The sequence below is a fragment of the Scyliorhinus torazame genome, chromosome 17 (genome assembly GCF_047496885.1).
Source record: "Scyliorhinus torazame isolate Kashiwa2021f chromosome 17, sScyTor2.1, whole genome shotgun sequence".
NCBI classification, from domain to species: Eukaryota; Metazoa; Chordata; class Chondrichthyes; order Carcharhiniformes; family Scyliorhinidae; genus Scyliorhinus; species Scyliorhinus torazame.
In genome coordinates, this window is record NC_092723.1 from 27,773,907 (window position 1) to 27,797,610 (window position 23,704).

General features: G+C 45.7%; 1 protein-coding gene across 3 annotated transcripts in view; it reads right to left on the reverse strand.

Annotated features, from left to right (window-relative positions):
• LOC140393800 (calcium/calmodulin-dependent protein kinase type 1D-like) overlaps positions 1-23,704 on the reverse strand; it is a 42,141-nt gene that overhangs the window by 2,211 nt on the left and 16,226 nt on the right. For 2 of the 3 annotated variants that reach the window (XM_072480246.1, XM_072480247.1), the window contains exons 6-12: positions 19,423-19,546; positions 15,044-15,119; positions 11,691-11,803; positions 9,181-9,259; positions 8,383-8,470; positions 3,084-3,847; positions 136-233 (exon numbers count right to left, since the gene is read on the reverse strand). In XM_072480246.1, the coding sequence (XP_072336347.1) occupies positions 161-233; positions 3,084-3,847; positions 8,383-8,470; positions 9,181-9,259; positions 11,691-11,803; positions 15,044-15,119; positions 19,423-19,546 (1,317 nt within the window). In that variant the 3' untranslated portion in view covers positions 136-160. The remainder of the gene's footprint in view (positions 1-135; positions 234-3,083; positions 3,848-8,382; positions 8,471-9,180; positions 9,260-11,690; positions 11,804-15,043; positions 15,120-19,422; positions 19,547-23,704) is intronic. The other variant, XR_011935731.1, reaches the window with a different exon arrangement.

A 23,704-nucleotide genomic window follows, 5' to 3' on the forward strand; every position in this document is an offset into this window, starting at 1 on the left:
AGTGCTATCCTTGACCCTTCACTTTCTGATTTAAAATGTCCTTCATTTTTTTGTCACAAAAACTTATATGATTTCCCTTACTTATCACAGTTTCACTATTAAGTTCAACTTCACATCACAACTTTAGCCACTTACAGATGCATGAAGACAGCCTAGCATGTTACATAATGAAGCACACACTGGTCTTTATGTTATGCCGTTTCCTTGATATCATTTTTGGATGTGATGTTGATCTGTCAAGAGGATGAAAGAAGTGGATTTTGGTTGAAAACAAAAAGAGACCCACTATTCAACATTTAAATCAGACATGCTTCACACTCCATCTCAAACTTTGGACAGAATTTGGAGACAATGGATAAAGCATACCCCAAGTATTTTCAATCCTTCTGCAATGAGTCTGTACTAAAGCGTTTCTCTGCCACTGCATTCTGATTATTGTAATGATCCTTTGAGAATTGCATCAGTATTTTGTAACAAACTAATGATTATTTTTTTCATGAATAAAACATCAAGTTTTGATTGACAGCTCCTGGACCACTTCAACAGAATTAAGTGCTTTCCAATCATCTCCCTTCATGGTTGTGCAACTTTGTGGTCAGCTAGAAACTAATAGCACTTAACTCTGTCTGAAGTGGTCCAGGAGCAGTCAATCAAAGCTTGATGTTCATAAACATTGCGGTTCATTTCTCAGCTGATTACTTCAAAGTGACTCAACCCTGAAGGGAGATGGATGGAACAATGCTGTCAGGTGGGGTGTGTGGAAGCTGTCAATCACAGCATAGTAAAATCATTATCAAAGAGAAATGAATGAATGGCTTGCAGATCAAAGATCTGAGGGGTTAAACACAGCTGACTGGCTTTGTCTTTCCAGGAATTGACAAGTGCTGCTTCCTCTGCCTGAGCCAACGGGTGTATTGCCCAGGTCAGTGTTAAAGCAGCGATTCTTTTCTCTGCCTCTGCCTGGACTGCTCTCTGGCTTCCAGACAGGGGGCTCTCTGCTGGGAGGCATACTGACAGAGGTCTCTCTCTTCTTTGGGGGCTTTGTTACAGATGGCTCCCTTTCTTGGGGTCATCCTGACAGGGGTCTCTATTCTAGGGGGTCTGTGGGGAGGTCTCCTTATTTAGTGTGTCTCTGTGGGGGAGGGTCTCTTTATTTAGGGGGTCTCTTTGGTGAGGCCTCTTTATTTAGGGTTCTCTGTTGGGGTCTCTTTATTTACCGGTCTCTGTGGGAGGTGGGGGGTCTTTTTTAAGGGGTATCTGATGGGGGTGCCCTTATGTAGGGGTCTCTGTGCAGGTCTCCTTATTTAGGGGACATCTGTGGGGCTTCTGTTCATTTAGGGTGGCATGGTGGCACAGTGGTTAGCACTGCTGCGTCACAATGCCAGGGACCCAGGTTCAATTCCAGCCTTGGGTGACTGTCTGTGTGCAGTTTGCCCATTCTCACCGTATCTATGTGGACTTCCTCCGGGTGCTCCAGTTTCCTCCCACTGTTCAAAGATGTGCAGGTTAGGTCAATTGGCCATGCTAAAATTTCCCGTTAGTGTCCAAAGATGTGCAGGTTAGGTGGGTTTACGGGGATAGTGTAGGGAAATGCCTAGGTAGGGTATTCTTTCAGAGGGTAGGTGCAGACACGATGGGCTGAATGGCCTCCCTCTGGTAGGCATTATATGATTCTATGAGGGGGGTCTCTGTGGGAGGATTCTCTCTATTTGAGGGGTCTCTGTGAGGGTCTCCTTATTTAGAGGGTCTCTGGGGGTCAGGTGCAATTCTGCTCGGGCTTGAGAACAGTCTCCCAAACGGAGAATCCTGCCCTTGATATGAGCTCTTAAGCACCGTTGCTTTTGTTTGATTTTGATCCTTACTCAACATATCTGAACCCAAGTAGGTTGTCTTTTTGAGTATTACCTGTGCCCATGTGTCAAATGAGTGGCGACATTCTAACCTGATTAAAACTGTCCCTTTCAACACAATAAAGAAATAGTTAGTGCAGTATTGATATTCTGCCACTAGATGTCATTAACTCCATTACTTACTCCACTTAATCTCTTCAATCCAACTAAGAATCATTACATTTTGTTCATGTAATTGTGAATGTAAATCTAAATTTAACGATCACCTGATCCATTAGCCACATGAATACATGGACATCTATTAGCAAGACAAAGTCAGCAGTCAACTTGACTACTTTCTGTTTTTATGTTACATATTTAAAACCATTACTATTTAAAACCGTGGACAGGCTAATTGATTTTTTTTTGAGTCAGACGAGTGGGGCTGGATTCTCCGACCCCCCAGCCCTGTGTTTATCGGCGGGGCACCATTCGCTGGTGGCGGGATTCTCTCTTCCCGCCACTTGTCAATGGGATTTCCCATTGAAGCCGTCCCGTGCCGCCAGGAAACCCCCGGACGAGGGTGGGCTGCCGTCGGGAAAAGGGAATCCCAACGGCCAGAGAATTCGGCCATGTTGTTTCATTATCAGAGGTTTTTTTTAAAAAGCTGGAAAATTATTGCAGGGAGTGAGTATGACACTTCCACGAAGTGCATGCTATCTGCAAGATTAAAATATAGTTGAAGCGTTTCCTAAATATCTATGTCGTAGTTTTCGAGTGTTTGGCAAGGTGGGGTTATTAAAAATAATGCATCTGACATTTGGGGTCAGCATCAAATGTTCCTGATCAAGTACAGGATCTAGATCTTTGGAGAGGCAGCATAGTGAGTAAAATAATAAATGTTGTATTTATTCAAGATGAGAAATCCCTTTATTTTTCTGCCATTTTATCAGCAAGTCGTGGGCTTTCTGCAAACAAGGGAATAAGTGTATGACCAGTCCCAGGTTTCTGCTACTGGCAATCATAGATAACACCTGGAGAAAGCTCCCTTTCATTTACCCTGCCCAGTATGGAGGGGGGGGGGGGGGGCACTGGGCAGAACCAAGAAACTCCCTCAGGACAAATAACTCCATTCAGCAAATGGGCAAAGTAGAGGATGGAGCTTTGGCCTCAGAGTGGTGTCCCATTATCATATACATGTCTGTGCTCAAAAAATAAAGCCAGAACGGTAAGTGTGAAACATTTGCTACTTACTGGCAGTGACCATTGATTTTACTCGGTGGACGAGCTTTGGTTGTGATGTTAGAAACATCTGACTGCGTTCCCCTCACAGTAATCCCGATGCGTGCATTATCATTTACTGCACAGCTAACAGCCATGTCCTGTTTAGATGTTCCATTGCTTTTTTTTACACCTGACGCTGCACAGACTAATGCGCTTTCACTAGTCTTTTGGTGAGGAGGTTCCATTGTAACACAGTTTGATGCAGTACTTTGATTGACAATTTTGTTTGGCCTCAATGTCGCCTGTCCCAATGTCGCCGGCCCCAATGTTGCTGGTCCCAACATTGCTGGTTCCAACGGTGCCGGTCCCAATAGTGCCGGTCCCAATGTCGCCGGCCCCAATGTCGCCGGCCCCAATGTTGCCGGTCCCAACGTTGCTGGTCCCAACGTTGCTGGTCCCAACATTGCTGGTTCCAACATTGCTGGTTCCAACGGTGCCGGTCCCAATAGTGCCGGTCCCAATGTTGCTGGCCCCAATGTCGCCGGTCCCAATGTTGCTGGCCTCAATGTTGCTGGTCCCAACATTGTTGGTTCCAATGGTGCCGGTCCCAATAGTGCCGGTCCCAATGTTGCTGGTCCCAATGTTAAAAGGTTTGAAGCTGAATACTTTGACAGGTTCTCAGAAACCTGTAAACATGACCGTTTGGAGTCACCCTGGGAAGAACTGCAACCGCTTGCCTGTGATAATTGCAACTGCTTCATGTGTTTCACTATTAATACAGTGTTGATTATTTGCTATGGGGAAAAAGAGATCAAATAAGTCACAACATACAAAAATAGAGACTGTTTGAGGTACTCCTAAGAAAGATCAGACAAACCTGGAAAGAAAATGGTCACCAGTGACGCAATGCTAACATATTTAATAATCTTTATTACTGTCACAAGTAGGCTTGCATTAACACTGCAATGAAGTTACTGTGAAAAGTTATATACAATATAACTGAGAGAATTCCATTAATATTTTTTCTCACACTTATACTCAATTTACCGTATGTCCTGTGGAGCAGTGTTTTTCAAACTCTTTTTCCCGGGACTCACTTTTAGCAACGAGTGGACATTCGGGACCCATGCTGGCCAACATCGTGACCCATGCCGGCCGACCTTAGCGACCCATGCCAGCCGACCTTCGTGACATACCATTATCACTTACCTTTAATGCAGCAGGTGAGCCTGCTTGGTCCTCACAAACTCACTTGCTTCATCATTCAGTGTTACATTTCTGCTAAGGACATCAGCTGACGATTTAAGTTCACGCTGCATCCTTTGAAAAAAATCAAGAGGTTTGTCCTCGAACTCCCATGTTTAGTCTCCAAATGCCTTTGAAGATTTGATGATTTTAAACTTTCATTTGTCAGTACTTCCCTGTATATAACACACATGGGCTTTGCATCCTGATTTGCATTGGTACGCTTAAAGAAAAAGCTCAAGAAATCATCTTTCTACAGCTTTAATCCCGATTTCAGTTTCTTCTTAATTGTTTGTTAACCAGAGGCCCTGGAGCTTTGGATACAGCTCTCACCAGCACTGCTTTGTCCTGCCGTTGATCTCTCCAGCAGATTCAATTGTGAGATCCTGGCCTGTTTGTACTCTGGCCCTCTCTTCCTTATTACAAAATAATCCATCTTCAGTTCTTCACACAGTATTAATGCAAGTCCTGTTGCTTGCTGGCAGCTACAAAATGGAGGAATCGTTCCTCTATGATTTTGCGCCCAAAGCGCAGGTGTACAGGGCAACTGGTGTCAGTGCACATGCCGGGCACGTGACCTTTTCTCTGCCGCTGCTTCTGGCGGAACAACTCCATTGTTCATATTTAAAGGTCCGTCGCGGCCAGCTTTCTTTTATTTCGACTTTGAAACTTTATTTCCAATACCTGATTTTTCCAAGTTTACGACTTTTAGTACTGAAAATTGAACAATTTCTGTCGAACGTATGCATCCTTACATTAACACATAAACTTTGTTTTCAATATATTCCCATCTCTTTAGAAATTTAAACAAGTACAGAATAAAGTACAATCTTGATTTTTACCTTGTGACTTTAGACAAGATGAAGTAACTTGTCGAACACATACAATGTCACAATATTTCTTATTGGTTCCATTGCATTGCACTATCCAAACATCCAAGTCATCTCCTTCTCCATTCTCACCAAAAGCACTTACTTCCTGGTTTCCAGAGAGTGGCGACACAAAGTGATGACTGTGTCGGCTACTTCCAGTGTTCACATGTCTCAGCCGTATTGACGGGCCTCATTTGATCGATATTCCTGGCTGACAAACCTGGCCTGGCTTTCCTCTCATTGTCCAGTAGCTGCATCCACCCAGTCACTGACTGCTGGCCACTTCCCGACAAGTACTTCCTGTTGTGGGAGTGCAAGCAGATGTTGCGCCAGCTTAACCACCAGGTGGTGGGGGGTGAGCCTAGCAGCACGCAGAGGACGTGCACTACAGCAGAGCTCCAAGCTGGGGCCACCACTGTTAGCATCGCGCGTCAACGTGGACGCCCATCAGCATCAGTCCGTCCCCCCATTCCTGGCACGTGCGCGGTGATCAGCACACAGCCCAGCCTCGCGCCATCCGCCCCCTAAAACACCGCAACCAACCAGGTCTGCCCACGGCCGGTAATCATAACAACCAGTCGCGGCCATTGGAGACTTGGTCCCGCAATCAGGAAGGTCACAACCGATCGCTCCCCAACCCTCCTGACACCTGCCCGTGACCCATCCGCGGGTCACGACCCTGAGTTTGAAAAATGTAGAGGCACATTAATACCCAAACAAAACAGTTCTTCTACCAAACTGAAGGAATAATTTTTTTTTGAATGGAAGACATGCAAAATATGATCGAATCTTAAAAGTAATCTTCTTCTGAAATACTGGGAGAAAGTTTCCTCCCCCTCTGTAACATATTCTTTCATCCTGCCGTTGTCAACAGGGTTTCCCGTTGAACACAGCCCCGGCTGCCGCAAAACCCACGATAGGTTGCTTGCAGGCTCCCAAAGGGTTCCAAAGATCCTTCAGCATGAACGGCCAGAACGTCCCACACACTTTATTGACTGAATGATATCAACTGCGTAATTGAAATTGTAATGAGGGATCTTTGACTGAAACAACTCTTCTAAACAAAAAATGCATTTACACCACACTTTATGTCTCACAAAAACAGTTGATACTGAGCAGAATTTAATGCCCTACCCCATGGCATGTTTGGTGATTTGGGGCATTTATTCAGAAGGGAGAGTGGTTGCTTTCCCAACTCTACCCCAATTAAATTTATGATGGGAATGTCCATTTGAGGGCCTCATCCTGCTGCGGTACTAACCCAGTGGTGAGCAGGAAGCTCACCATGCAAGGAGCATGACAAGCAAACATGTGCGGGGTAGCTTGCAGACTCCCAATGGGTTCCAAAGGCACTTAGTGCATGATTGAGAGACTCAGCATTGGGGAGTTTGGGGATAATGAGAATCACACCCCTGCCCTTGTTATTGACACGCCTCCCATCTCCCCCATCCCTCCTTTCACTCACCAGTGGCCTGCGATCCAACAAAGAATCCTAGGCTGTGGGTGGGCGTCTGATTGGAAACAACCACCAGCTCCCCAGTGGTGCAACTATTAAATAGAACTGTCGGCCTCGGGTTGGCGAGCAACTCTTAGTGAGTGGGACTTCTTCCCTCGGGGCCCTTGATCCCGGGAAAGGCCTGACAAGTAAAGTGCCAGAGGGCACAATTCAGTGGGCCTTCTCGAAGAGAGGCATTGTCGCCAATCAGTGTTTGAAAGGAATGGGTGCATAACAGACATTGAAATCTGTAGTCAGGAACTTTTTCAGAACATAACATCGCCGGAACTCTGTTGATCGTCTAGATTCGACATGTAAATGGGGGTTTTACAGGCAAAGTTATGATGGTGGGAGGAGCTCTGTGGAAATTCCGAGTGAATACAAACTTTTTCATTTTCAGACTGATTGGAATAAACATCGTCATTCCAAGGGTTAACTGCCTGATAAATGTTTTTTCAGAGTGGTGATTAATGCTAAATTGATTACAACATTTAAAAAAAGATAGGGGCTGAATTCTCCACTTCCCGCCACTGGCAGCGAGACTTGCGATCAGCGAGAATAGCGGGCAATGGAAAATAATCGCAATTTGCACCCGCCGCCGATTCCAACGCCATGCTCCAGTCCCCCACTGGCAGCATTAGTGAAATTTGCACCCTCACACCAGTGGGCCCATGCAAAACCTTCATTTGCATGGATAAAAGTCTCATTAGTGGGTTGGACACTCCATCCTCTCAGGCAGAAGTCATGCGGGCGCTGATTGGTGCAAGTATCCACAAGTGGGGCCTGGGCATCAAAGCTGGTGGAGGGGGGAGAGAGGGTAAAGAAAACTCTTTAAAACTATCAAAACCTGTTGGGCTTGCTGAGGGGGGCTGCCTGGGCTGGGGGGAGCAGCAGGGAATGGCTTGGTGCATGGTCCGTGGACTTGGGGAGGTCCCCCCTCGTGATTGGCGTGGCCAGGCTGAGACTCATTGCTGTAGTATGTGGTTTAAATGCACCCCTTTGGTACTACTTACAGGCCCCTGGCTTTTCCCACAGCTGACTGCTCACTGTGTCCTGTAGATGCTCAGAGAGCCTCTGGTGATGTGGGAGCCCACCCTGGCAACCCCTCTGGAAACCCTCATACACCAGCATTATCATCAAGGGGATGGGCGTGGGCATGCTCAATCACTTACCATTATGAACATGAATTAATTGATTCTCTTTTCAAATCATTTTCTTTAAATACAACAGTGGTAAAAAATCATCCTTGTAGTCTTGATTTTAAAGTACTGCTTTTTTAAAGTATCTAAAATTGCCATTTCCATTTCCAACTGTTGCTTCACCAATAAAATAAATTTGCCGTGGTCCGAGATGACCATTGGCTGCTCTCCCTGTGACTGGTGGTGATTTAACCTGAGGATCACCACAGCTCAGGTGAGGGGGCAAGGTTGAGAAGGCGGAGCCTTCATGAATAAGCTCAGCCGGTACAGGAATTGAACCCATGTTGTTGGCCTCGCTCTGCATCATGAACCAGCTGTCCAGCCAACTGAGCTAATCCAAACTGAGCAAAATAAAAAAAATTCTAATATTTTCTGAAATGCACAGGTTCAAAGGGATAGAGCACTTGTAAAAATGTGTATGTAATAATGCACGCAATAATGTTGTGTAACTAAATTATCAAGATCAATGCACTGACAGGTTTAACAACAGTTATGAAATACATTCCACTTGGACTCACCTTCCATTTACTTCTTGCAAAATTCTTGGTAATCTGAATGCCGACAGGATGACAGATATCCTGTAGTGGAGTGGTGTTCTCTGCAATCCTGTCACGCGGCAAAGAGAAAACAAGTTCAGCAGGTAGGTTCTCGGATCCGAGTTCGCCCCCGCCATCGCTGCCAGTGAGAACGGAGAATTTGGCGCTGAGCCAAAACTCCATACACGGCAGCGGGGCCGGAGAATACCGCCGGCGTGAACGTACAGAGATCGGCCTCGCCAAGCCCGACTCGGGGGCGGTGAATCTCGCGAGAGGCCTCGTCACGCCTCGTGTGATCTCACGAGATCTGGCGAGGTGTCGTGATCTGGATCCCGCCCACTGAGGTCAGGGACACAGATTTGCATATTCAAGTGAGCAGTTAGTCTCAGTCGAATATGTCTACGTCAGATTTACCCAGCGTCCAGGACGTAATGGCCTTGCTTGGAGACCCTGAATGGGCACCATTTAGCACTGGTTTCCACAAATGTGGACCAGGCGTACCGGCACTTGGTGGTGGTGGTGGGGTCCGGAGGCCCGTGGGTGATCGGGCTCTGGGCAGAGTGGACTTTGGTACCCCAAATGCCACCTGGACACCATGACATTACCAGCCTGGCAGTGCCGCCCAGGCAATGCCACGCAGGTACGACCCTGGACACTAAAGGGCAATTTAGCATGGCAATCCACCACATTTGCACATCTTTGGACTTTTTCTCATTTTCCTTTTAGTGACATTAAAACAGTTCACACAGATTCAAAGCCATTATGCTTATAATAGTTTACCAGGGGTGTCGTAGTGCCTGCTCACAAGTGAAGCGCTTTGTTGGGTCCTTCTCAAGCATGTGCCTGATAAACGCTTTTGCTGGTTTTGAAAATGAGGAAAGAGAAATGAGAAACAATGCAGTTGGTAATAAGACAGCATCGTTTTATATACTCGGAGAACAATAATAAAGGTTACTGCCAGTATTTTGTTGTATTTCAATACATTCCACCAATGTATTGGAACGTCAGTTTAAGAAAAACTCAATTCTTGAACAAAGATGGATCATTTTCGAACAAGTTGCCACACTTGAGAAATCTGATCATAAGCAGTTTGATTTTTATTATAACAAAAGAGCCTGAACAATGGGCATGGAAATGGACAGGCCAAGGAAATTACTGCCTATCTTCCTCTAAAGCTCAGAAACACACACATACTCCTTTAAAGAAAAAGGTGCAACTGCAGTGTAAATCATATTGAGGTCATTCAGACCAAACTAGTTAAGAGATTAAATAAATGTCCTGATTAAAATATGATTCCTTTATCAGCAAATAACATTTCACTTACACATATTCTACAGGGTGAACAGGAATTTCATATTTATTGCAAAAACGTTTTTTTACAAACGTTGACAAATTTTAGTGAGACTCTAGCCCCTTTATAATATATGGATATTTTTCAGTGCATTTCAGTTCAGCAAATTGCACAATTACTAAGTAAATCAGTGCAGTGACTTGGATAATATGTCCAACACACTGCACTCCTCCGTTGAAGGTGAGCGCTTACTCTGGACAAATAGTTTTAAAAGGACTTTCACTTCAATTTTTGTGGCTTGAATTTCCACTTTCCTGATGGCAACTTACATTTGATGCCTCGTCAAAAGTATCTCAAAAGTGTTCAGCAGCAAGCAAGCAGCCAATCACATTGAAGTAATCTGACAGACCGAAAGCCAGGAAGTTAAAAGCACTAATTATCCTTCATTTTTAATCTCAAATTATGGATAGTGAAATAAATAATTATGATTATATTAAGAAAAAAGCTAAAATGTCATAAACAAACTTTTTTTTAAATGTTAAAAATGTTTTGAATTTTTGACTTTAGTGCTTCAATTTAACATTCCACAAAAATGGAATTAGCTTTTCAGGACCAATGAGGGTGTCCATGAGTAATTATGATTTTAGCATGTGTTAAAAGCCCAGTTACACTTAATTCAGCAAGTTGTGTTTTTTCAAGCATTTTAAAGACAAGAATAAGAGCATTGAATCGGAAGTTTCCCCCCATTAATTAATTGCTAAGGGATTGTACTCGGGTTGCTTATGGTCATATTTCCGAAGTGTAAAAAATGATTCATCCTTCTTCAGGAATTGAGTTTTTCTTGAACTGAATTTCCCAACAGAGCTCCCTCTGAAGGAGCATAACATCTCCTTCCCATTCCCAAAGAAACTGTCAGTTCCACCACAATAAATCCTGCTTCACCTGTTTCTGTCCACTCTGCTATCAGAGTTTTTAACTTGTCCAGAAGAGATCATATTATAATAGATACATTGAAATATTGTCTAAACATGAGGTGGTCAAATTCCCCAAATTATGTTTGAAATAGGAAATACTTCTGAAGGGCTGATGTGTTCTTCTGGTGTTTTGATCTTGTTGCATGCATGTGTCTGAAGAACCTCGAACAACACACATGGGATTCGCAGACAGTTCATAGTCATTTTTAGATTGTTTTACAACAGCATCTTTCAGTACGAAAGTTGTGTGCTTCCAGTGGCAACATTAAGATAAATTTACTGGTCATTTTTAGACCAGATTTCTGCAGCATCTTTCCACCTGCTGTTAACCAGCCTCCTGTGCCATGTGAATATGCTGCATTAGGGGCAGGGTTTCCCCACTGTTAATGGTCGCATCATATCAACTAGCTGGCCATGGTGCCCGCATGCGCAAAATAACAAGCCCTCTAAACATCTGGTTTAAATGAAGACCAGTTGACGAGCATGAGAGCCAAAGAAATAGGAGCTGGAGTCAGCCACATGATTCCTTGTGGCTGTTCCGACATTTAGTAAGATCACGGCCAATTTTCTACCTCGTCTCCACCTTCCACATATCCTTTGATCCCCATGACCATCTAAAAATATGTCGACCCCTGTCTTGAATAGGCTCACAAGGTGAACATTTAGAGGCCTCTGGGGTATTGATGGAGAAATGGTATTCACACAGTTTGCTCTCCCAAGCCGCTGGCAGCACTATTAAAGCTGTTTAACAATACAGTAAAATATTCACGGGGACAGGAGAGCACAGTCAATGTAAAATGTCAGGCACTATAAGGTTCCACAACATGCAAATGTATGACGATGAAATTATTTAAATAAAGGTTTAAATCCTGAAACTATGGGACTGCCAGGATAAACACACTGTGGAAAACTTTCAATCTTCATCTTTACAGCCCCATTCAAAATATCTTCGCTAATGGGATAAGACGTCACAGTCATTCAATATATTAAGATATATACACCCTTTACTTGTGGTGCTCACACACCATGCTCAGAAATATCATCCCAGAATGGAGAGTCAAATTTATAGTCAGCCTTTAAAATTCGATCAAACAGTTTACACTCAGTCTCTTCATAGAAAGGAGGATAACCACATAACCTGTAAAAATAAAACAAAATTGTTAGTTTCAATCTTCTATGTTGTGACCAAAATGTACTGTCAGCTATCTGCTATGTTAGGAAAGAAACTGTTCAATGGTTCAAAGTCCAGGAGAGGAATTATAACCAAACACCATTCCCCACCCTGCCCCACCCACAGGAAACTGATAGGATCGGATGAGGTGCCTGTTTTACACTCAGCCCAATTTTATTTCCAGTGGTTTATTTAATAAGGACACAGGGAGTCCACTCCAAGTAAAATAAAGAAACATAGCTTTATTTATAATACGATATATCCACTGGCCAGCATATCCCTACCCGGTTCCTATTCTGGTTGGTTCTTTACTGGCTGGCCGTTAATACAAAAGTTAATAGCGTAGAAGCTTGTACTCTGCAAGGACCATGGGAAAGATAATCATTCCCACCCCCATAGGGTCCAAGCACGCTATTACAGTTTCAATCCCTTTTTTTTTAAATTTAGAGTACCCAATTATTTTTTTTTCCAATTAAGATGCAATTTAGCATAGCCAATCCACCTAACCTGCACATCTTTGGGTTGTGGGGGTGAAATACACGCAGACATAGGGAGAATGTGCAAACTCCACACGGACAGTGACCCAGGGCCGGGATTCGAACCCGGGTCCTCAGCGCCGCAGTCCTTTCGGACATGTTTTCTTAAAATGGCCCCTCCTATCGCTTCCTCCACACCCGAGCCCAAGTTTATGCCCATTTTCTGAATAGGTATCTCAGTGTCACACTGTATTACCTTACAACTCAATCTACATCAATTCCATGCCCCGGCAAACTTGCATTAAGTGAATTTCTTCTTTGTGAGTATCTTGCTAGTTTTTGTTTGTGCAACTAACCAGAAGGCTGTCGATGCCATGCATGTATATTATAGGACTGGTTATAGAAATTTCTACATAAAAGCAGCATAGATTTCACACCTAGACATTCAATATAATTCCAAATTGAAATCTCTGACGTGAATGTGGCTCTCGGTTTGCAGAATTGTGTTGACTCTATCTGAAGGAGGTGATTGAGGCTTGTTTTCACCTTGGCTGGAACTGGAACAATGTTTTATGAAACCATCTGTTAAAAACATTACTTTCAAGTTCAAAAGAACTTTTAAAAGAACTAAAGGTCTCCTGGGTCACCTTTACGTTTTGCTATGATCAGGTGAGGAGGGGTCATAATGGCTCCCCTCTTTACCAAAGAATTTGCTTGCCAATTGAGTGAGTATTCAACTGCATTCTTGCTGTGACCACAAAAGACACAACAGGCATGTTTCCTCGAGTTCTTTGAAAACAAAAGAGGATCATTTTTATCGTACTGAACCCAGTCTAGGAAAACATTTTTAAAAATTCTCTGACTTTCACACACACGTACACACGCACAAATACATTATTTGAAGTCCAGTAAAGTTAAGCTAAAGGGATATAGGGTTCTTGAAGGTTGGTGACTTTTCTGGCATCAGGTTGAACTTGGTTGTCCTTCTGGGTCAGCACCGAGGCAGTTCAAAGACCTAGAAAGACAATTTATCTATTCTCCTGAAGGTAGCAGCTGTGGGATTGAGTTCTTTTAAAAATCTATGTCTCTGGCACATGGATAATCAAAATCAGCAGACAGGGTTCAAAACTTGCAAGTTGTGTGGAGAGAGAGGGAACACTTGGGGTCTTGCTGTTTCAGTATCTCAGTTGCTTGTCATGGTCTTCAGAGAAAACAGGTGCTTAAACATGCAAAGGACTGACTGACTCTCTCTTTCCTTCTGCCCAGTAACCCAAATATGTTCATAGCTGGTATATTCCAGTTATACGTTGGTTAGATCATGACTGGGGATTCCTTTCTTAGCCAGGGTCCCATTGACAAAGTGATTACGTCTAATGGTTTGTAACCACCCTGTTGGGTACCCTAACGATTGTCTTGATGCTTTGCTTATGGGATAGGAAATGGTCCCCATTTATATTCCATCAAGATTCCTGGTGCAGCTTTGCAGACTGGTTGTCTCCATATCAATGGTTTTAGAATGTAGAAAGTACATTAATACAAATGTGCAGTCATCTTTGACTGATCACAAGTCGTTGGAATGTGGCTTTCATCTTATTTTTAATCAATTAGGGTTTGTTAAAAAACTTTTGGTCATGGGATGTGGGCATTGATCATTAGGCCAGCATTTATTGCCCATCCCTAGTTTCCCTTGAGAATGTGGTGGTGAGGTGTCTTCTTGAACTGCTGCAGTTCCTGAGGTGTAGGTACATCCACATTTCTGTTAGGGAGGGAGTTCCAGGTTTTTGATCCGGTGACAGTGAAGGACCAGCGATATATTTCCCGGTTATGATTGTGTGTGACTTGGAGGGGAGCTTCCAGGTGCTGGTGTTCGCTGGTATCTGTGTTCTTCGCCTTCAAGATGGTAGTGGTCATGAGGTTGGAAGGTGCTGCCTAAGGAAGCTTGGTGAGATGCTGCAGTGCACCTTGTAAATTATACACATAGCTACCACTGTTTGTCCATGATGGAGGGAGAGAATGTAGAAGGGGTAGCAATCAAGTGGACTGCTTTGTCCTAGATGGTGTTGAGCTTCTTGAGTGTCGTTGGAGTTGAACTCATCCAGGCAAGTGGAGAGTACTCCATTACACTCCTGACTTGTGCTTTGTAGATGGTGGACACCTCAGGATTCCTAGCCTTTGACCTGCTCTGGTAGCCACAGTATTTATATGGCTAGTCCAGTTCAGTTTCTGGTCAATGCTAATCTCCAGAATGTTGACAGTGGGGGATTCAGCGATGGTAAGGTTATTGAATGTCAAGGGAGATGGTTAGATCTTCTCTTGTTAGAGATGGTCATTGCCTGTCACTTGTGCAGCACTAATGTGACTTGCTGCTTGTCAGCCCAAGCCTGGATATTATCCACGTCTTGCTGTATTTGGACATGGACTGCATCCTTTTAAAGTATATTCAGCAAGTAGTTGATGAGTCAATCATTTGTACAGTATATAAAACAGGGGTTTGGTTTAGCTTAAGAAAGGTGTCAGGGAAGATATTTAGTTTCAACATTGCTACCAGTGGTAATTGTATTGACTTGAAAATTCAGACTCTTCATGGCTTCAAAACCAGTTGTATACGAGATTTATTTTCAATGGGACATTTCAAAGGCCAGCTGATAGGATGGCTGATTTCTCTATGGTGCACAAAGTTTTTGCTAAAGGATATCAGATAAAAATTCTTTGCATATATTCAGATACTTACAGAATGTATGCAATTACTCCAATGGACCAGCAGTCAACTGCTTTGTCATATGGTTTTTGGCGAAGAACTTCAGGGGCTTGAAAGAGATAAAATGTATTAATTTTTTTGAAGAGTTGCTTCAACTGAAACAAACAGTATAGATTTCTTATCAATGCAAGTAAGTTAGTAGTTCACCATAGTCCATAGACATCTGTCTCCATCAGAAAGAGGGTGAGACAATTGGTTATATAGCTGGAGGGGCACCATTCCGTGAGCATGGGCAAGGTAAAAAGACACACTGAACTCATGTCATTGGCTACAGTGTTTGTTTTAGGTATGTTTGATTATTATGATATTAGATAGCAATATAAAACTTTGCAGATATCCAATAGACACAAGTTCAAAGAGATAATGTTGTAGCCACCTAAAATGGCTGATTCCCGATTAATTTGGCCAAAACCCGATATAAAATGGCTAACCTAAAAGGCTGATGGGAAAAGCAGCCAACAGGGCACAAACGGACAGCTGCAGACAGAATAGCGTATTCGGCTCTAGGGAAGTCGGCCCAGATCGATACCTGCAACCATTAGCAGCACATCAACACAGACGTCTGCAGTTTAATCGGCTATCCCCGGTAACAATTGAAACATATTAGCAATTGAATGCCGGGCCAGACCTCTCGGCGCCAGCTGTGGCCGAGTCAAAGACAGGTGAACGACCACCCCCGATCAAGGAATCGCCCTATTATTGGAGCATATCGAACCCAGTGATTGGGAACAAGTCCAATCACTTGGGACTCAGGATCAAGGTCCGCCCCGAGAGGCGGGAAGCCCCTGGGCCCTATAAAAATAGGGGCCAAGTTCAGATCGACCCTTCTCTCCCTTCTTCTCCTGCTCGCAACCTTCGCAAGGACCATCAACAAGAAACCGTAAGTTTGACTCCAGCGATCGCTATCCGGTAGAGACTCCTAGCCATCGACCTGTATCAGCCTTTTGAATCCCGCAGGCCGGACTCAATTCGATAAACCATTCGTTTCCCTGACCTGGTGGGCCATTCCCAAAAGTTAAGTATTGGCCAGTAGTGGTAGGTAGTGATATAGAAAGTAGGATTATTGTGTAAGTATTTATTGCTGTACATAATAAATGACCGTTGATTTCAATCTTACTAAGCGGTGTGCTGTCTTATTAATCATAACTAGAGCTTGAATCACGTGGCGGTATCAGAAAGATACCTGGCGACTCGTGAGCAAAGGTGACATAATTAGAGCTAATAAAACTAAGGCTAATAAGAGCAACAATGTGCACATTAACACCTCGGGTGAAATTCTCCGCATGGCCACGCCACAAACACAAACCACGATCGGGCGGAGAATCAGGCATCTGGCCAAAATCGTGGTCCGTGTCCGGCGCTAATTCGGGTGCCTAGCTGGTGGCAATAACGAGGTTTGTGCCTCATGCCAGCATGCAAAACTGGCATTTGCTGGCATTTAAATGTGCTTAGCGGGTTGGACAGTATGCTCCACCCTTCCGCGATGCTCCGCTCCTCTCAGACGGACATGATGCAGGCGTGAATTACTACAAGTATTTACAAACATGGACTGGGTGCCATGGCTGTGGAGGCGGAGCAGGAAGCTAATAAAACACTGAAAAACCATTGAGAATTGTTGGGTTTGCTAGGGGATGGCTGCCGTGCTGGGGGCAGTAGAGGGTAGTGACTTGGTGCCAAGTCTGAGGACTTGACGTGTTCCCCTCAGGATCAGGGTTGCCTGCATCAGACCACCATTGCTGCAGTCTGTCTTTTAAATGCACCCCTTTGAATTTTTTTAATATAAATTTAGCGTACCCAATTAATTTTTTCCAATTAAGGGGCAATTTAGCATGGCCAATCCACCTACCCTGCACATCTTTGGGTTGTGGGGGTGAAACCCACACAAATACGGGGAGAATGTGCAAGCTCCACACGGACAGTGACCCAGAGCCGGGATCGAACCTGGGACCTCAGCGCTGTGAGACAGCAGTGCTAACCACTGCGCCACTGTGCTGCCCTGAAACGCACCCCTTTGATGCTACTTACAGGCTCCTGGCTGCTCACACTGCTGAATGCTGCCTGTGTCCTTTAAATGCTCAGAAGGCCTCTGGTCATCTGGGAGCCCACCCAGACCATCCCGCTGCACACTCATATCCCACCTGTATCATCAAGTGGATGGGCATTGACAAGTTAAATCAAGAGCCCACCAGGTGTTGGCACTCCTCAGAAGCGCAGATGAAGCAGGGGATCTGCAGGACTTACCCCAAACAGAGGACAACTGTACTGCAGCCTTTGCAACCCTCCCTGGGTCTCTGCCTCTCTCAGGGCAGCAGCCTACGAGTGACCCCCACCCCTCCGGATCATCAGCTGTCTAATCCTGGTGAGACTGCCAGTGCTGACTGCCTCTGCCACCACCTCCTGGCACTGTTCAAGAGGGCAGGCTTCAGTCTGCGGCACACACGGGGGATGAGTGTGTCCCTTCGCTCCTCACTGGCGTGGATCTGTGGGTACACCTCGGACTCCCAACCTCGGGGGGGCAGGTCTTCTCTGAGACATCCTGGTGGCAGTGAGTGTGTGGTGTCATGTGAGAGTACCTTTAAGAAATGGGAGTTTATAAATGGGTGTGTCTATAAATATCTGTAGTGAGTGTACCTTTAAGAAATGGGTGCTTATTAATGCAGTGATGTCAGAGAGTGGGCGGAGATGGGCTGTCTGTCAGCTTTTTACTTTCGCTTTAGGCTTTTTGCTGCAGGGTGGGTTTGGGTTCATTTGAATTTTGGGGAAGCTGAAATCACAGCAGGGTGTGTATGAATCTCTGCAAGCTTATGAATGTTCATTTGGGGTCTTCAAAGTGGTAAATGCTCTCAGTAGTGAATTTAAACCTGATGTGCTGCTGTTAAAGGTGTTTTTAAGTCTTATGGATGTTAAAAGGAAAGTAAGGATTACTTAGTGTTGTATTCTTTGGGGGTTGTATTTGAATTAATGGTTGCTAAGATGTTCACTGTATGTTTTAAAAAGGTTAACTTGAGTTCATAGAATAAATATTGTTTTGCTTTAAAAAATACTTTTCCATTTCTGCTGTACCACACCTGTCGAGTGGGCCGTGTGTTCCCCATACCACAATCTATTAAAAGTTGTGGGTCAGGTGAACTCCATGATACACTTTGGGGCCCTTGGGTAGGGTGCTCTTTCAAAGAGCCGGTGCAGACTTGATGGGCCGAATGGCCTCCTTCTGCACTGTAAATTCTATGATAAATTCTTCAGATGGTTCTCTAAACCCTGGCCCATAACAGTGGTAAGTAGAGCGCTTCAAAACAGCACCAGCTGCCAGGCTCTTTGGCCTGGTATAGACTACTAATCTGTGCTGAATTATGGACAATTTACTAGGAACTGCATTAAAACTACACAAGCTCATCTATCTTGGATCTAAAACCATGTTTATATTGGACAAGGTAGATTCCACAACGCAAGCTCTCAGCATTTACATTGGTAAATCTGACTTTGTCATCCCAACAGCAGAATTCTAAACCCAGATTGTTGGTGTTGTGTCACCCATTACATGGACTGTTCCATTAGATTTGTGTCACAAACATTTAGTTATGATATCCTAGATTTTAAATGAACCCCCTACCACTCAGATGTAATTGCTATAAATATCAATTGGTTCAACTGACAGCAGGTCACACTTACATCAGTTCAGCTAATCAGAGGACAGGGGTCACAGTGCAGGTGATCTGACTACATAGGAAAGAGACATTGTTCACATACAGAAGAGGCTCATCTTCTTCTTTTTGATTTCTCTGCCCAAAGACAGGTCCTTGGTGATTATTTGCCAAACCATGATAAAGTGCCATGATATTTTTTTACAATGGTAGGGGCGAGGAAGACGACACCAAATCTACCTGAGCTGGAAAAAGGATCGAACGCTGTCGTGTTACCATTAATGTGATCCACACACTAGCCATCCAGCCAACTGAGCTAACTGGCCTTCCAAGTGCCTTATAATACTGAATAAACATAGCCTCAGCCATCCATTTATGTCATGTAAACATTTGCCTACATAACAATAACTACACTTCCAAGTAACTCATTGATTGTAAAGCACCTTGAAATTATCTCAGGACACGATGAAACATTGCTTTCATGCAATCTTTTTTCTTCCTAAAGGTGACTCAATTCCTGAGAAAAAAAATGATTACAGAAGAAATCCATTACATTTACTACATTCAGTAAAGATTGGTGAGTGATGAAGCCCTCAGAGTCAGCAATGAACTGTTCTTACATAATTAGGTATCGCGGCAGCCTATTCACAACTCCTGAAGATTTACTGTCTGTTCATAAAGTAATTAAATTGATAAAACAGCCACACTTACCCACATAGCCAGGTGTACCACATGCTGTAGACATCACACCCGAATCCAAAATCTTAGAAAGGCCAAAGTCACTGATCATAATCTTGGAGTTTTCATCAGAGTCGTAGTACAGTAGGTTTTCAGGCTATGAGAGAAATTATAACATTATTAATAGCTTTATAATCTATCCTGCATTAGTATCACTGGTGAGGCCACATTTTGAACATGGTAATATTTATTTGGCATTATTGGATACTTTCAAAAATAAATTGATGCAGGTTCTGAAAAGAACAAGGAATATCCCGTATCTTCAGATTTTATGAGGACAGGGTTTTAAATGTAAATCACTGGGGGAGGGGGGGGGGGGCATTTACATTGAAAGAGGACATGATTGAGATTATTTTATGGATTTGTTTTCCATGTGAACTCCATGCTCAGCAAGATAAGGGATTTACTGCTGAGGAATGCATCAAACACTCTTTGCCAGGTGCAGGGGAGTTAGATGCACAATGAAGTTCCCTCTATTTTGCCCTTCCTCAGTAGCTAACCTCAGGAAAAAGCACTACCCACCATTCTGACATTGGGCGGGATTCTCTGACCCCACGCCAGGTCGGAGAATCGCCAGGGCCTGGCATGAATCCCGCCCTCGCCGCGTCCCGAAGTCTCCACCACCAGAGATTCGGCGAGGGCAGGAATCGCGCTGCGCCGGTCGGCGGGGGCGGGAACCGCACCGGTCGGCGGGCCCACCCCCGCCGATTCTCCGGCCCGCGATGGGCCGAAGTCCCACTTCTGGAATGCCTGTCCCGCCAGCGTGGATTAAGCCACCTTTTGAACGGCGGGACAAGGCAGCGCAGGCGGGCTCCGGGGTCCTGGGGCGATCTGGCCCCGGGGGGTGCCCCCACGGTGGGCTGGCCCGCGATCGGGGCCCACCGATCCGCGGGCGGGCCTGTGCCGTGAGGGCACTCTTTTTCTTCCTCCTTCGCCACGGTCTTCACTATGGCAGAGGCGGAAGAGACCCCCTCCCCTGCGCATGCGCGGGGATGACGTCAGCAGCCACTGACGCTCCCGTGCTTGCGTCGCCCGGCGAAGACCTTTCGGTCCCGGTTGGCGTGGCACAATAGGCCTTTCCCGTCAGCCGGCGGAGCGCAAACCACTCCGGCGTGGGCCTAGCCCCTCAAGGTGAGGGCTTGGCCCCTAAAGGTGCGAAGACGTCCGCACCTTTGGGGCGGCCCGACGCCGGAGTGGTTCACGCCACTCCATCCCGCCGGGACCCCCCGCCCCGCCGGGTAGGGGAGAACCAGCCACCTCTGGCTGACATCATCAATTTAGGGATCATGATTCTTGGTCACTAGAATTCCAGTTGAGAATATGCAGAAAAATATTCAGAGTATGTGGAGAAACAGATTTAACATTTTGAGTTGATTGTCTCTCTTCAGTTCTAACAAAACGTCTGAAATGTAGCTGTGGGGTTAGTTGCCGGTGGAACCTGGGGAAGAACATTGCCGGTGGAAGCCCATTAAGTGGCCGTTCCTGTTCCAATCGGTAGCTATTGAAACCTCAACACCAAGGAGGGGGCAGTTCAGTGGCTGTGCACCTTTGATAAAGGTAAGGTAAAGTCGCCATAGTCCCAAATGACCATAGACGGCTTTCCCCATTGAGCGGGAGAGCTGGCTGGTGATGGTTTAACCTGAGGATCACCACACCTCAGGCGAGGGCAAGGTAGAGAAGGCCATAAATAGCCTAAGTGAGGTTGGGAGAAGGCCCCAAGTGATCTGGATGGGGGGGCGGGGAGGGGAATGAGTGAGCGCCAGCAGCGTCATTCTCGCGAGGGTGACCATTGTCCATCTGGGGTGTTTTCCATGGGCCGTAGATTACCAATAGAAGAGGGCCCTCCACAAGAGGCTGCCAGGTTTCACTGGGTCCACCCGCCCTAATATGGAGGGGAAAATGTGGCCCTTAATTAATCACTTATGTGGCTTAATGGTCTTCCAACGTTCCCGCAGCTCGTAAAAAGGCACGGCAGTGATGGAAACATCAGGCACCACCCATTCCCCCAACCCCCGCCACCAATGTCAAACTGTGCCATTTTGCCAGATTTCCTGTCTCCAAGCCCATTACCAAAGGGCTGGTAAACCCCTCAGCCATTAATTATGTTTCTCTCTCCACAGATGTTACCTGATTCACCGAGTGTTTCCAGCATTTTCTGTTATTATATCAAATTCACAGCATCTATGCATTTTGCTTCTGTATTGAGGATATCCGGATCTACGTCAAATAAAACCAATGCAGATCTTGGGGGGGCGATTCTCTGAGCCCCGCGCCGGGCCGGAGAATCGCCGCAACCGCGCCATGACACCCCGACACCGGCGAACGATTCTCTGAGGTGCGGAGAATCGGTGCCATTTGTGCCGGCGCGTTTGACGCGGCGCCAGACGCTGGAATCGGCGGGGCCACCGATTCTCCGGCCCAGGTGGGCCGAGCGGCCGCGCGGATACGACAGAGTCCCGACGGCGCCGTTTACCCCTGGTCGATGGTGGCGGGATCTCTGTGCGAAGGGCCTGGGGGCGGCCTCTGGGGGGGTGGGGGGGAGGGGGGATCCGTCCCCGGGGGGGGGGCCTCCAATGGGGTCTAGCCCGCGATCGGGGCCCACCGATCAGCGGGCCGGCCTCTTCCCCTCCCACCCCCGGGCCTACTTTCCTGCGCGGCGGCACCTGAACACCGATGCATGTTGCGTCCGGGCCGGCGCGCCGAAGAAGTCCCCCGCGCATGCGCGGCAGGTTGGCATGACCCAACTGCACATGAACCGCTCCAGTGCCGTGCTGGCCCCCTGGGGGGGACAGAATAGGTCGTACCCGGGCCCGGTTCACACCATCGTGAAACGCGACGGCGTTCACGACGGCGCGAACACTTGGGCCCATTTGGGAGAATCGCCCCCTAGATATCTGATCAATTAATCCCATGACTGAGGCCTTTAATATAAGATGCATGATGCCGAGATGCAAGCAGGTTACTTGACTTTTTTCAGGAAATGTAGGAACAGGAGTAGGCCATTGAGCATGTTGAACCTGCTCCACCATTTAATGCAATCATGGCCAATCAGACACTTGATGCCTCTTACACTCACTATTCCCATAACCCTTTGAGTTATTGTTAATCAGAAATCTATAAATCTCTGCCTTAAACATACACAGTGACTGAGCTTCCACAGCCCTTTGGGGTAGAGAATTCCAAATATTCTCGACCCTCTGTGTAAAGACATTTCTCCTCATCTCGGTGATAAGTGGCAGTCCCCTTATTCTGAAACGGTGCTTCCTGGTTCCAAACTCCCCAAACAAGGGAAACATCTTACTTGCAACTAGCCTGCTTATTCATTTAAGCATTGTTGCCTCTCATTTTTTGGAATGCTAGCGAATACAGACTCAGTTTGCCCAATCTCTCTTCGTAAGGCAGGTCCGCCATCCCAGGAACAAGGCTGGTGAACCTTTGCTGTACTCCCTCTGTGGCAATAAATCCTATCCGAGGTAAGGGACCAGAATTGCACACAGTGGGGTACATTGTAGGGTTGCTCATTTTAAACCTGTGATACTGGAGATTAGCAGAAATTACTTTGCAAATCTGTAATTTTTTCATATTTGATTTCCCCTTTAAGCTTCTGCTAAGGCTGGCTGCGACTCTGATCTTGCTATCCAATGTGAATATACAATCACAATGCTTATCCATGAAGGTGCACTGCCAAAGTGACAATAATAATAATCTTTGTTAGTGTCACAAGTAGGCTTACATTAACACTGCATTGAAGTTACTGTGAAAATCCCCCTAGTCGCCACATTCCAACGCCTGTTCGGGTGCACTGAGGGAGAATTCAGAATGTCCAATTCTCCTAACAAGCACGTCTTTCGAGACTTGTGGGAGGAAACCGGAACACCTAGAGGAAACCCACACAGACACGGGGAGAACGTGCGGACTCCCCAGAGCCAGTAAACCAAGCCAGGGAATTGAACCCGGGTCCCTGGAGCTATGAAGCAACAGTGCTAACCACTGTGCCATTTTGCTGCCCATGGCAAGCTAGCTTGGTCATGTATGTATGGGATGTGTCTCACAGGTCAAAAAGATTTACCACCTCTGGGCACAAGTACTCTTAGGGCATGATTTAACCACTGCATTGCGCCCGGAGTGGATCTGGGCATGCTGATTAAATAGCTGGAAAGGCCAAAATCTAGATTCGCACCCGTTTGCTATCTAACCAGCCCACTCTCGATGGGCATTCTGGATCATGCCCAAATATAGCGAGTACATCATTGAC